The sequence below is a fragment of the Rhinoderma darwinii genome, chromosome 4 (genome assembly GCF_050947455.1).
Source record: "Rhinoderma darwinii isolate aRhiDar2 chromosome 4, aRhiDar2.hap1, whole genome shotgun sequence".
NCBI classification, from domain to species: Eukaryota; Metazoa; Chordata; class Amphibia; order Anura; family Rhinodermatidae; genus Rhinoderma; species Rhinoderma darwinii.
The window spans coordinates 140032710-140047180 of NC_134690.1; the positions used below are offsets into that span (position 1 = coordinate 140032710).

General features: G+C 46.5%; 1 protein-coding gene across 1 annotated transcript in view; it reads right to left on the reverse strand.

Annotated features, from left to right (window-relative positions):
- Positions 1–1011, reverse strand: part of TNFSF10 (TNF superfamily member 10) — a 30728-nt gene extending 29717 nt beyond the window's left edge. Inside the window, exon 1 of the mRNA XM_075861622.1 lies at positions 863–1011. Within this exon, the coding sequence (XP_075717737.1) occupies positions 863–982 (120 nt within the window). The 5' untranslated portion in view covers positions 983–1011. The remainder of the gene's footprint in view (positions 1–862) is intronic.
- Between the last annotated feature and the right edge of the window lie 13460 nt (positions 1012–14471).

Below are 14471 nucleotides of genomic sequence, written 5' to 3' on the forward strand. Positions count from 1 at the left end.
GCATGCTGTATGATAAATTTGGCGCATCTTGCTAACTTGTTAGAAACTTTTCTCTTTCTCATACCATCTCTTGGTTGGCTTAAGTTTTTTACTGTTATATTTTGGCGCAATTTTGGCACACTTTGGCATTTTAAGCCATGCCTATTTTTCTAAACACTTTTAAGGTGTCTAGTGAGGCACAAATATCTTTGGCACATTTGCTTTATAAATAGGTCTTAAACTCGATATGACATTATGTGCTAGAAAGGCACCAAATTTTGCCTAATTTTCCATCAACGTCCAGTCGCAATCTGTCCTAATGTGTTATCTGTGGCTTTGCATAGGACTGCTGGTTAACCTAAGCAGTATCTTCCTTTAGAGAATTATCACTACGCAGATACAGGGCAGTCCTGAAGAGATAAATGACAAATTCAGCATTTTTGTAATTATTAAACATATTTCATGCATGGCGAATAAGAAAAGATAGTAAGCTTTATACCAAGAATACAGATCGAAACACATACTGGAACATTTCCAGATACACATACTGGAAAAACAAGTGCTTTCTGGACTTCAGCCAGTGTATAGTTTGTTAACTCTAGCATATCCTGCAGCTGCAGAGGAAAAGGCTATATAAAGTCAGTATAGATATCACAAAGGATCTAAACGGTAACAACAGAGAAATCAGAACCATGCAAAAAGTACATTAACAGAATTTATTTCCCCTCCCGCACAAGCGGCGTAAGTTAACAGTAGACAGGAGAGAATGGAATATATATGTATATCGAGTATATACGTGTACAACTGTATATAGGCAGTCACTCCCAGCTGTTAGAAAGCTTCAGTCTGGAAAGCTTCAGAAGGCGAAGAAAATTCAGCATACCTGTTTGATTTCATTTGTGAAGTATACATATGTGAATGCAAAAAATACAGACTGAAGCAACACTAGGAAAAGGACAAGTCCAACCAGAGGCAGGTAGTGGGGTCCTGGAGTAGATAACATGTTGATGGTAGGAGGGTTGTTGCCTGAGTGAAGAAATGTACTGTGCCTTGTTGTGTATAAGTGCAGAGAGGGAGGAGCGTTACAATGAACGGCCAATATTGCTTTCATTTCATTTCACCTGCAATCTTCACAATATTTGGGTCTTATACAGCTTGTTTTTCAAATGTTGGTTTCAAGTTTAGAATGTTTTTTATTGCTGGTTTTATTGTTGATCCAGAGGAAGGCAACACAACCCCTATGAGGTAGTTGCAAATTGCTCTCATTCTAGGAGGAAAAAAAACATTTGAATCTTCCAATATAAAGTAGATCTAAAAAGTCTACACACCCCTGTTAAAATGCCAGGTTTTTGTCATGTCAAAAATCAGTCCAAGATGAATCATTCCAGAACTTTTTCCACCTTTAATGTGACCCATAATCTGTACACTTATATTGAGAAAGAAATTGAAATAATTTAGAGGGGAAAAATAGAAATAACAAAACTACAATAATGTGGTTGCATAAGTGTGAATACCCTCTTATAATTGGGGATGTGGTTGTGTTCAGAATTAGCCAATTACATTTAAACTCATGTTAAATAGTAGTCAATACGCAGCTGCCATTATTTAAAGTGATTCTGAGTAACCCCATATAAAGTTCAGCTGTTCTATTAGGTTTTTCCTGACATTTTCTTTGTCGTATGTGACAGCAAAAGCCATGGTCCTTAAAGAGTTCACAACACATCTGTCGCGAAGGGTTCGTGGACCCACTGGGCCGTGCCATCTTGGCGGTATGGCAGCTGGCCAACAGGACGCAGGTCAAAGTCTATAGTTCGTATAGGGTACCTGTGGCAGCTCGGACAGTAGCGAGGCAGGCTAGGCAGGAACTTGGGAGCAGGTGGACATCAGGTGTGGAGAGGCAGGTCAGGCGTGGAATATGGCACAGCACGGCTACAGCAAGCACGACTCTAGATTCAGGATACAGGAACAGGAAACCACTGGGAGCAGGAAATACTAGGGGGCCATTTGCAAGACAGACTAGGGATACAACAACAAAGCTCAGGCATAGAACTAGGGGGCTGGACCCCTCTTATAGTCCAGAGTACTCACAGGTCAAAGGTCAGGAATGAGGTCCGGTGCGCGCGCTGCCTCTTTAAGAGAGGGCACGAGCGCGCGCGCCCTACGGGACCTGGCATTGGTGAGTAGACGCGAGCGCTGGCTTCTCCTGGGGCCAGCGCTTGCCGACTCGTGGCTGCGGCTGTCAGGGGACGAACGGAGGTGACAGCCCGCAGCCACGGACATGACAGTATCCCCCCTCTTACGCCCCCTCTTCTTGGGACCAGAGCGATAGAGAAATTTTTTCAGAAGAGCAGGAGCATTAAGGTTCTCTTCTGGCTCCCAAGATCTCTCTTCAGGACCAAATCCCTTCCAATCCACCAAATAAAAGGTCTTTCCTCTCACTCTTTTGGTGTCCAGGATCTCTTGAACCTCAAAGGTGTCTGAAGGGCCGCTGGCGACAACCACAGGGCTAGGAGTCTTGGTGTAGCGGTTCAGGACCACTGGCTTCAGGAGGAATACGTGGAAGGAGTTGGGAATCTTGAGGGTAGGAGGCAGCCGAAGTTTATAGGCGACAGGGTTGATTTGTTTTAGGATCTCGAATGGTCCGAGGAACCTGGGAGCAAACTTGCATGACGGTACTCTTAGTCGAATGTTCCTGGAGGACAGCCAGACCTTTGTGCCAGGAATAAACTGAGGTGGTTCTCTTCTCCTTGTGTCCGCCCTCCATTTCATACGATCCACTGCCAGCAGGATGGAGGATCGAGTTTGCCGCCAAATTTGTAGAAAGTCCTTAAAGGCCGCATCAGCAGCTGGTACCTTGGATGAATCAGGAACCGGGAGAGGTATTCGTGGGTGTTGGCCAAGGACTATGAAGAACAGAGTGTTCCTTGTGGACTCGCTGGTATGATTGTTGTAGGAGAATTCAGCCCACGGGAGCAACTGTACCCAGTCATCATGTTGCCTAGAGACGAAGTGACGCAGGTAGTTCTCCAAGATTTGATTGATCCTCTCGACCTGTCCATTGAACTGAGGATGGTAGGCCGAGGAAAAGTCCAATTTCAAACCTAGAAGTCCGTAGAGGGCTCTCCAGAACCTCGAGGTGAACTGAACCCCCCGATCAGACACAATATGCTGCGGCAAGCCGTGCAGGTGGAAGACTTGCGGGATAAACAGTTTGGCCAGTTGAGGAGCAGACGGAAGACCGGTCAGAGGAACAAAGTGAGCCATCTTTGAAAATCGATCCACGACCACCCAGACAGTGCTGCATCCGGCAGAAAGAGGCAGGTCTGTAATAAAGTCCATCGCTATATGCTGCCAGGGAGCATCGGGCACAGGCAATGGCTGGAGCAGAACAGCGGGTCTGGAGTGAGCGACCTTGTTAGTTGCACACAAAGAGCAGGAGGAAACAAAGTCCATAACATCTTTGGGCAGCGTGGGCCACCAGAAATGACGGGCAATCAAATCCCGGGTCTTACAGATCCCCGCGTGACCTGCCAGTCTTGAGGCATGTCCCCAGCGGAGGACTCTACTTCGGTCAGCCATGCGCACAAAAGTTCTCCCTGGAGGGATGTCCCCAACTTGCAGTGGATTGACTGAAACAATACAGGACGGGTCGATAATGTTCTGGGGCATCGCCATAGTGTCCTCCGTCTCGAAAGACCTGGATAAGGCGTCGGCTCTCACATTCTTGTCAGCCGGGCGATAATGGAGCTCAAACTGGAACCTGGCAAAGAACAGTGATCACCTGGCCTAACGAGGATTCAGCCGTTGGAGGTAGGTGAGGTTCTTGTGGTCCGTAAAAATCAGGATGGGGTGAGCTGCGCCCTCTAGTAGATGTCTCCACTCCTCCAGGGCCAATTTGATGGGCAGTAACTCTCGATCCCCAATCGAGTAGTTGCGTTCTGCTGAAAAAAAGAGCTTAGAGAAATATCTACATACCCTAGACTTGCCCTTGTAACCTCTCTGGAACAGGAGTGCACCAGCACCGACAGAGGACGCGTCCACCTCCAACGAGAACTGTAGGGAAATGTCTGGATGATGGAGGATAGAGGCTGACGTGAAGGCACTCTTCAGGGTATTGAATGCGGACTCTGCCTCAGGAGTCCACACCTTGGCGTTCATGCCCTTCTTGGTGAGGTTAGAGATAGGAGATGTTAGTGAAGAGAAGTTTGGGATGAACTGTCTGTAAAAATTGGCGAATTCCAGAAAGCGCTGTATGGCCCTCAAGCCTTGAGGACGTAGCCATTCCAGGATGGACTTTACCTTTTCAGGATCCATCTTGAGGCCTCTATTCGAAAGGATGTAGCCCAGGAAGGGTAGAGCATCACTCTCAAATACGCACTTCTCCAATTTGGCGTACAGTTGATTCTCCCTTAATTGCAGCAAGACTTGACGCACATGTTTCCGATGCGTCATAGGATCTGGAGAAAAAATTAAGATGTCATCAAGATAGACTACCACACAAACATAAAGGAGGTCACGGAAAATATCATTCTCAAACTCCTGGAAGACCGCTGGAGCATTACACAGGCCGAAGGGCATTACTAGATATTCATAGTGTCCGTCCCGGGTGTTAAATGCCGTCTTCCATTCGTCACCCTGGCGAATCCGGATTAGGTTGTAAGCCCACCGCAGGTCTAACTTGGAAAATAACTTGGCACCACGTATACGGTCAAATAATTCTGAGATCAATGGCAATGGATACTTATTTTTCACCGTGATCTGGTTGAGATCCCGGTAGTCTATACAGGGACGAAGAGAACCATCCTTCTTTTTGAAGAAGAAGAACCCGGCTCCTGCCGGTGAGGAAGACTTGCGTATGAAGCCCCGCTCCATGTTCTCTCTAACATAGGCGGACATAGACAGAGTCTCTGGCAGTGAGAGAGTATATACCCTGCCACGGGGAAGGGAAGCACCAGAAACCAGCTCGATAGGACAGTCATACGCCCGATGTGGTGGGAGTGTCTCCGCCTCTTTCTTGCTGAAGACGTCCGCAAATGAAGCAAAATGACTCGGCAATCCTGCCAGTGACTGAGGCAGAGGAGGCTGAGCCAAACGAATCAGTCCCAAGCAATCATTCTGACACTCGGGGCCCTACTGGAGAACCTCTCCAGAGTTCCAGTCCTGGACTGGGGCATGCAATCGGAGCCAAGGCAGGCCTAGCAACACACGATCAATGGCTCTGGGTAGGACATAGAACGACAGCAGTTCGGAGTGGAGGGCCCCTACTTGGAACCTCAGTGGTTTGGTCACAGCGACAACTGGGTTAGGCAGGGGTAGACCATCTACAGAAGCAATTGTCAATGGGCTCTCCATAGGGGTGGTAGGCAACTGAAGAAGGTCCACCAGGTCTCTATGGATGAAATTAGCCACGGATCCAAAGTCCAGATATGCAGAGACCTGATGCATTCTCTTGCTGGACACTATGGTCGCTGGTATGGACAATTTGGATGAAAGTCCTTTTTTACCCAGGGTTGTCACTCCTAGCAACCCTAGGCTTTGGGGCTTTAGGGGACACAGGCGCACAAAATGGCCACCGAGGCTGCAATAGAGACAAAGTCCCGAAGTGCGTCTGTGTTGTTTCTCCTGGGTGGATAGCTTACCCCGGTCCATCATCACAGATTCCTTAGGAGGATCGACATCTGAGGACAGCAGGGGTTGCTGCAAAGTAGGTACCAGACTAGGAGGGTCTCCCTCCCGACGAACCTCTTGTAGGTGTTCTCGGATCCGTATGTCAATCCGGGCGGACAGAAGGATGAGGTCATCCATGGTAGATGGCAGGTCTCGAGCGGCAAGTTTGTCCTTAATCTTAGGGGACAGTCCATTTCAGAATGCCGCTACCAGAGCCTCATTGTTCCACAACAGTTCTCCCGCCAGGGTGCGGAAGTGTATGGCGTACTCACTCACAGAGGTGTCTCCTTTGCGTAGTTTAATCAAGGCAGCCGCTGCAGATGAGGCCCGTCCAGGCTCCTCAAATACCATGCGAAAGGTCTGGAGAAAGGCTTGGAAGTCACGGGTCTCAGGTCCTTGTCTCTCCCAGATAGGGTTCGCCCATGCAAGAGCCTTTCCGGTGAGGAGAGAAATGATGAATGCAACCCTGGCGCCGTCAGATGAAAATGTCCTGGAACACAGGCTGAAATGAATCTGGCACTGGTTCAAAAATCCACAACAGGAACCTGCGTCTCCATCATAGCGGTCCGGAAGTGGCAAAGAAAAACGCGGGTCGACACTGCCAGGAGGTGTAGTCTGAGGATCAACACTGCCAGGAGGTATAATAGGAGGAACGGCTGCTCTTGCTTCCTGCTGACGAACGAGAGCGTTCAAAGCTTGGAGGAGTTGGTCCTGTCGAGACTGGAGATCCAGCAAATCCGCCCGCATCTCTTGTGACGTCGTCATGGTCTTGGATTGACCAGCGGGGTCCATGGCCTGAGCTTACTGTAGCGAAGGGTTCGTGGACCAACTGGGCCGTACCGTCTTGGCGGTATGGCAGCTGGCCAATAGGACGCAGGTCAAAGTCTATAGTTCGTATAGGGTACCTGTGGCAGCTCGGACAGTAGCGAGGCAGGCTAGGCAGGAACTTGGCAGCAGGTGGACGTCAGGTGTGGAGAGGCAGGTCAGGCGTGGAATATGGCACAGCACGGCTACAGCAAGCACAACACTAGATTCAGGAAACAGGAAGAGGAACAGGAAACCACTGGGAGCAGGAAACACTAGGGGGCCATTTGCAAAACAGACTAGGGATACAACAACAAAGCTTAGGCATAGAACTAGGGGGCTGGACCCCTCTTATAGTCCAGAGTACTCACAGGTCAAAGGTCAGGAACGAGGTCCGGTGCGCGCGCTCATGCCCACTCTTAAAGGCCCTACGGGACCCGGCATTGGGGAGTAGAGGCGAGCGCTGGCTTCTCCTGAGGAGGAGGCTGGGGCCAGCGCTTGTTGACTCGTGGCTGCGGCTGTCAGGGGATGAACGGAGCTGACAGCCCGCAGCCGCAGACATGACAACATCAAAGGGATATGATTGTTGAAAGGCATCAGTCAGAAGAAGGGTACCAAAGAATTTCCTAGACATTAGATATACCATGGCACACAGTAAAGACGGTCATCAAGAAGTGTATTACAGTTGGCACAACAGTGACATTACCAAGAACTGGAGGTCCTTCAAAACATGATGAAAAGACAAGACAAAAATTGGTTCGGGAGGCTACCAACAGGCCTACAGCAACATTAAAGGAGCTGCAGGACTTTCTGGCAGGTACTGGTTGTGTAGTGCATGTGACAACAATCTCCCGTATTCTTCATATGTCTGGGATGTGGGGTAGGGTGTCAAGACGGAAGCATTTTCTAACATAGAACATCCAAGACCGGCTATGTTTTGCAAAGACCTACATCAAGTCTGCCAAAAGCATGTGGGAAAACGTGTTATGGTTTGATGAGATCAGGGTTGAACTTTTTGGACATAATTCCAAAAGGTATGTTTGGTGCAAAGCCAACACTGCACATCACCAAAAGGATACCATACCCACAGTGAAGCATGGTGGAGGCAGCATTATGCTTTGGGTCTGTTTTTCTGCAGCTGGAACTGGGGCTTTAGTCAAGGTGGAGGGAAATATGAACAGTTTCAAATATCAGTCAATATTGGCACAAAACCTGCAGGCCTCAGCTAAAAAGCTGAAGATGAAGAGGAATTTCACCTTTCAGCACGACCCCAAGCATACCTCCAAATCAACAAAAGAATGGCTTCACCAGAAGATCAAAGTTTTGGAATGGCCCAGCCAGAGCCCAGACCTGAATCCCATTGAAAACCTGTGGGGTGACATGAAGAGGGCTGTACACAGGAGATGCCCTCGCAATCTGACAGATTTGGAGCGCTTTTGCAAGGAAGAGTGGGCAACAATTGTCAAGTCAGGATGTGCCACGCTGATAGAATTATACCCAAAAAGACTGAATGCTGACATAAAGACAAAGGGTAATTCAACAAAGTATTAGTTTAAGGGTGTGAATATTAATGCAACCACATTATTTTTGTTCTTTATATTTATTTGTCCACTCTAAAAGATTTCAGTTTGTTTACAATGGAATTGTACAGATTATGGGTCACATTAAAGATGGAAAAAGTTCTGAAATTATTAATCTTGGACTGATTTTTTGACATGACAAATTTTAACAGGTGTGTGTAGACTTTTTATATCCACTGTAAGTATCTGCCGTATTACGGTTGATTAGTACAGAGGCATAATAGGGCTTCCATCGAGGTGCAAGAGCCGTCTACTGTAACTCCATATAATTCAGATTTCATACTAAAGTTTTTAATGTGCGGAATCTCACAGAAAAATGTGGCATGCTCCATCATATTATATATATTTATTTAAGTATTCTCACCTTGAAGCATTACCTGTAAGGGTATGTTAACACGCTAAAGTAAAACCGGCTGTAAAATATGGAGCTATTTTCAACGGAAAACAGCCTCTGATTTTCAGCTGTTTTTAAAGCATCAAAGGTTTTTTTATGTGTTTTTTGGAGCCGTTTTTGGAGCTGTTTTTCTATTGCCACAATGAAAAACGGCTCAGAAAACGGCACAAGAAGTGACATGCACTTCTTTTTATGGGGCGTTTTTTATGAGGCGTTTTTTATGGGGCGTTTTTACTATTTTCTTTCTATGGGTGCAACATTAGGCTGGGTTCACACGACCTATTTTAAGACGTAAACGAGGCGTATTATGCCTCGTTTTACGTGTGAAAATACGGCTCCAATACGTCGGCAAACATCTGCCCATTCATTTGAATGGGTTTGCCGACGTACTGTGCCGACGACCTGTAATTTACGCGTCGTCGTTTGACAGCTGTCAGAAGACGACGCGTAAAATTACAGCCTCGTCAAAAGAAGTGCAGGACACTTCTTGGGATGTTTTTGGAGCCGTTTTCTCATAGACTCTATTGAAAACAGCTCCAAAAACGGCCGAAAAAACGGCGCAAAAACGCCGCGCAAAACGCAGCGAAAAATGCCGCGAAAAACGTGAGTTGCTCAAAAAACGTCTGAAAATCAGGTGCTGTTTTCCCTTGAAAACAGCTCCGTATTTTCAGACGTTTTTGGCTCAGCGTGTGAACATACCCTAATATTTTAGCATAGGCAACAAAATAAGATTTTACTCTATTGTTTGCTCTAAAAAAGGAATACGTTAAAGGCTATGTACATCTTTGAAAATATATATATATTTTTTTAATTAAATCAATGTGCATAGAAGCATGTATCATTCTCTCTCAGCCGATTCTGTCAGTTTAGCTAAATTGACGGCTCGGCTGAGAGGGTGTACTGTGTGTCTCTAAGTTATGAACTTAGATTTGATCGATACTAGCTGGATCCTGTGTGTCAGAGACAAGTAGGACCTGCTCTCAGCTGAGCCGTTAGTTGAGCTGAACTGACGTCGGCTGAGAGAGAACGATACAGCTTCTATGTATGCAGGATACAAAAAAAGTACAATGTCATTAATAAATATATTGAAAATTATAGCTTAGTAGTCCAATATTGACCCCTGCACTACCCCACAAGTAACTGTGGGGTAGTGCAGGTTGGGTGAGTGCTGTGCCACTTCGTTTCCTATCGGCTCTTCAGAAAGCCGAGCAAGCAGTTTACAGACTCATAGCCTTTCTATAGAACACTGCTCTGAAGAAAGTTGAGGAAACCAGATCAGATACGAAGCGGCACAGCGCTTTCCAACATTCAGTATGGGTCTCTAGTGACTGCATCATGCAAAGATAAGATTTACTAGCATTTAAAGGGTAGCGGTCATTTGAAAATGCGTCATAGTGAATTGTCAGAAGTTTTGATTGGTAGGGTCTGGTTCCTGAGACCCCCATTGATCACTGAAAATAAGGTGCAGAAGTGCTTTGTCTGCAAGAAGAGTGGTGTATGGGCTCATATACTCTTGTCTATAACTTCTCTCCAAGTAAAGCCAATCAAAGCTAAAGCTCTCAGGTGAGCGCTTCTGCTCCTTTGTTTTAGCGATTGGTGGGGTCTTTGACCCACATTCCACCAATCAAAACCTCTGACGTGATTAAGGCATGTCAAAAGTTTTCTGCAACTATAGGTAAATTTTAATAGATTTACCTGCTATTACAAGTACAATGGCAGCCCTAAATAGACATTCAGGGCAAAGCAGAGAAGAACAAAATCTGTGTTGTTTTGTTATATCTAAGTGTTGTCTTGTTATTTTATGTATTCCATTATTGTCTCAATGGTTGTACAAATGTATCTATGCATAATCAGCTCAGGTTTTGGAAGTTTCCGGTGGGCAAAGACTAATATAGAATGAGAGTGTATAGTATGCTGAATTTCCAAAGTTTGGAAGTTATGGTCTGGGCATCTTGTTTAGTATTATAAGGAGGAAGTGAAATTTAAAACTGCTAAATCGGCTGGATTTTCTTTTTTCTTTCCATAGCCAAGCATTTTATGCACATCACACGAGAGAATCTGTGGTTTTCACAAGTTATGCAACACATTTTTAAAAAACAACTAAATTGCGTTATAGTGGACTGCAAACTTGGTGAAGATTTTAATTGATCAATATATATATACTGTATGTATATATATATATATATATATATATATATATATATATATATATATATATATAATTTATCATGTACTGTATACTCCAATCTGACATTGCAAGGGTATGTTCAGACATCACAGGTTTTCGGTGAGGATTCCGCACCAAAAATCTGTGCCAGCTTACAGTACAATGCATGTGGATGGAATTTTCAAAACCCCATCCAGATGTAGCAGAAAAAAGCTGCCCAGAATTCAGGACATACTGTGAATTTTGTGAATTTTTGGTGCCGATTTTCACTACAGATTTAACCTTTTCAATGCAAAGGGGGAAATCCACAACAAAATCTACATGTGACACAAATGAGAATTTTGCTTCAGTTAGTAAATACACAATTGAGGTAGGGGAGGTTGGAAAAATGGCGGACTATAGTTACCAAGACAACAGACAATATAGGCAATACCAAATAATCCCCCCAAAAAAGTAGATACATCAGTGCATCAAATCCAGATACCTGTGGCCTCATCCTTTGCTTGCAATTGTTTCCTACAAACTGTAGAAAAGTATATTTGCAGCATAGTCTTGTTTTAGGATATATTCCATCAGAGCAGAGGAGGGAAGGATGTGTCAGCAAGGGGTGGAATAAGAACAATTTCTATATATTTTATCACTCCCTCAGTGAACTATTGGTAATAAACAATACCTGTGCTTTAGTTCAAAACTCCATGCTGCACTCCGCTGTGATGACCTTTTGAGTTTAGGAATATGGACTGAAACATCAGTGATCTTGTTAAGGATCTGCCAGGCACAGCTTCTGTATCCACGCCCATAGGTAATCAGTCTGCACCTGCTTCTATGTCTGTGAGACTGACTCCATCTTCCACCACTCAGGATGGCAGGCTTAGGAGTGGGAGAGCCTATCACAGCCTGGCCAGACGGAGCTAGCTCCCGCCCTCTGTCTATTTATACCTGCCTTTCCTGTTCCTCCTTGCTTGTGATTCTTCTCGTTTTGTTTTATCTTGGCCCTGCTGCAGCTTCTTGTACCATTTGACCCTGCTTCATATTGACCCTGGCTTACTGACTACTCTCCTGCTCTGTGTTTGGTACCTCGTACACTCCTGGTTTGACTCGGCTTGTTCACTACTCTCCTGCTCTGCGTTTGGTACCTTGTACACTCCTGGTTTGACTCGGCTCGTTCACCACTCTTGTTGCTCACGGTGTTGCCGTGGGCAACTGCCCCTTTTCCCTTGCTTCTGTGTACCCTTGTCTGTTTGTCTGTCGTGCACTTATTGAGCGTAGGGACCGTCGCCCAGTTGTACCCCGTCGCCTAGGGCGGGTCGTTGCAAGTAGGCAGGGACTGAGAGGCGGGTAGATTAAGGCTCACTTTTCTGTTTCCTTACCCCCATCATTACATAATCACAAGCCTATATACCTACTCTACCCTGGTCCCTCACACTACTATGGACCCCCTTGAGACCCTGGTTCAGCAAATGCAGGGTCTCTCCCTACAGGTCCAGGCCTGGCTCAGAGGGTCAACCAGCCTGATGCCACCATGGTAGTGCCCTTCACCTCACCTCTTGAACCCCACCTCAAGTTGCCTGACCAGTTCTCAGGGGACCGGAAGACTTTTCTCTCCTTTCGGGAGAGTTGTAGGCTCTATTTTTGTTTAAAGCCCCACTCCTCAGGTTCTGAGAGCCAGCGGGTGGGTATAATTATGTCCCGGCTCCAGGAAGGGCCCCAAGAATGGGCCTTCTCCTTGGCTCCTGACGCCCCTGAACTTTCCTCCGTTGACCTTTTCTTTTCTGCTCTCGGACTCATTTATGACGAGACTGACAGGACTGCCTTTGCCGAGAGTCAGCTGGTGACCTTACATCGGGTAAGAGACCTGTTGAGGAGTATTGCTCTGACTTTAGGAAGTGGTGCATAGCTTCTCGGTGGAATGACCCTGCCTTAAGGTGCCAGTTTAGGTTGGGTCTGTCGAACGCCCTGAAAGACCTGCTAGTTAGCTATCCCTCTTCTGACTCCCTAGACCAGGTTATGGCTTTAGCGGTACGACTTGACCGACGTCTCAGGGAACGACAACATGAAAGTTTTTGTGTTTTCTCCTCTGACTCCCCCATGATGCCTCCCGAGGTTCCGTTGCTTCATTCTTCCACGGAAGACTCGGAGGTACCTATGCAACTCGGGGCCTCCGTGTCCCCCCAACAACGTAGAGAGTTCCGCAGGAAGAATGGTCTCTGCTTCTATTGTGGGGATGACAAGCATCAAGTGGACACCTGTCCTAGGCGTAAGAATAAGCAGCCGGAAAACTTCCGCGCCTAAGTGATCATCGGGGAGGTTACTTGGGCGCACAGGTATTTCTCGTAAATATGAAACGTAATAAAATCTTGCTTCCCTTTCAGGTCTCTTTTGGTGGTAGGTCTGCTACCGGCAGTGCCTTCGTGGATTCAGGGTCGTCTGCTAATATCATGTCTGTGGAATTTGCTATGTCTCTAGCTAGGCCTTTGATTGATTTGCCTAAACCTGTCCCGGTAGTGGGTATCGACTCCACTCCTCTTGCTAATGGTTATTTTACACTGCATACCCCTGTTTTTGAACTCCTTGTTGGCTCCATGCATTTGGAGCAGTGCTCTGTACTGTTGATGCAGGGATTATCGTCCGATTTGGTTTTAGGCCTTCCCTGGTTGCAGTTGCATAATCCCACGTTTGACTGGAATACTGGGGATCTTACCAAATGGGGTAATGAATGCTTGACGTCATGTTTTTCTGTTAATTCTATTTTTCCCCTGAGGAGGTGAACACGCTACCTGAGTTTGTTCAGGACTTCGCTGATGTTTTCTCTAAGGAAGCCTCCGAAGTGTTACCTCCTCATAGAGAATACGATTGCGCTATTGATTTGGTACCAGGAGCTAAGCTCCCTAAGGGTAGGATATTTAATCTCTCTTGTCCCGAACGTAAAGCCATGAGAGAGTATATACAGGAATGCCTGGCCAAGGGTTACATTCGCCCCTCTACTTCTCCGGTAGGTGCTGGCTTCTTCTTCGTAGGGAAGAAGGATGGTGGTCTTAGGCCATGCATTGACTACCGTAACTTGAATAAGGTCACTGTAAGGAACCAGTATCCCCTTCCTTTGATTCCTGATCTCTTTAATCAGGTTCAGGGGGCCCAATGGTTCTCTAAGTTTGATCTACGGGGGGCGTATAACCTTATCCGCATCAAAGAGGGGGATGAGTGGAAGACTGCGTTTAACATGCCCGAAGGTCATTTCGAATACCTCGTCATGCCCTTTGGGTTGTGTAATGCTCCCGCGGTCTTCCAGAATTTCATAAATGAGATTTTAAGAGATTACCTGGGGGTATTTCTTGTAGTGTACCTTGATGACATACTTGTGTTTTCCAAGGACTGGTCCTCCCACATTGAGCATGTCAGGAAGGTGCTCCAGGTCCTTCGGGAAAACAAACTGTTTGCGAAGACCGAAAAATGTGTGTTTGGGGTGCAGGAGATACCATTTTTGGGTCAAATCCTCACTCCTCATGAATTCCGCATGGACCCGGCTAAGGTCCAGGCTGTGGCGGAATGGGTCCAACCTGCCTCCCTGAAGGCGTTACAGTGCTTCTTGAGGTTCGCTAATTATTACAGGAGATTTATTGCTAACTTCTCGGTCATCGCTAAGCCTCTTACGGACCTCACTCGCAAGGGTGCTGATCTCCTCCGCTGGCCTCCTGAGGCTGTCCAGGCTTTTGAGGTCCTTAAGAAGTGCTTTATCTCGGCCCCGGTGTTGGTTCAGCCCAACCAAATGGAGCCATTTATCGTGGAGGTTGACGTGTCCGAGGTGGGAGTGGGGGCTGTCTTGTCCCAGGGTACCAGGTCCCTCACCCATCTCCGTCCCTGTGCCTACTTCTCCAGGAAG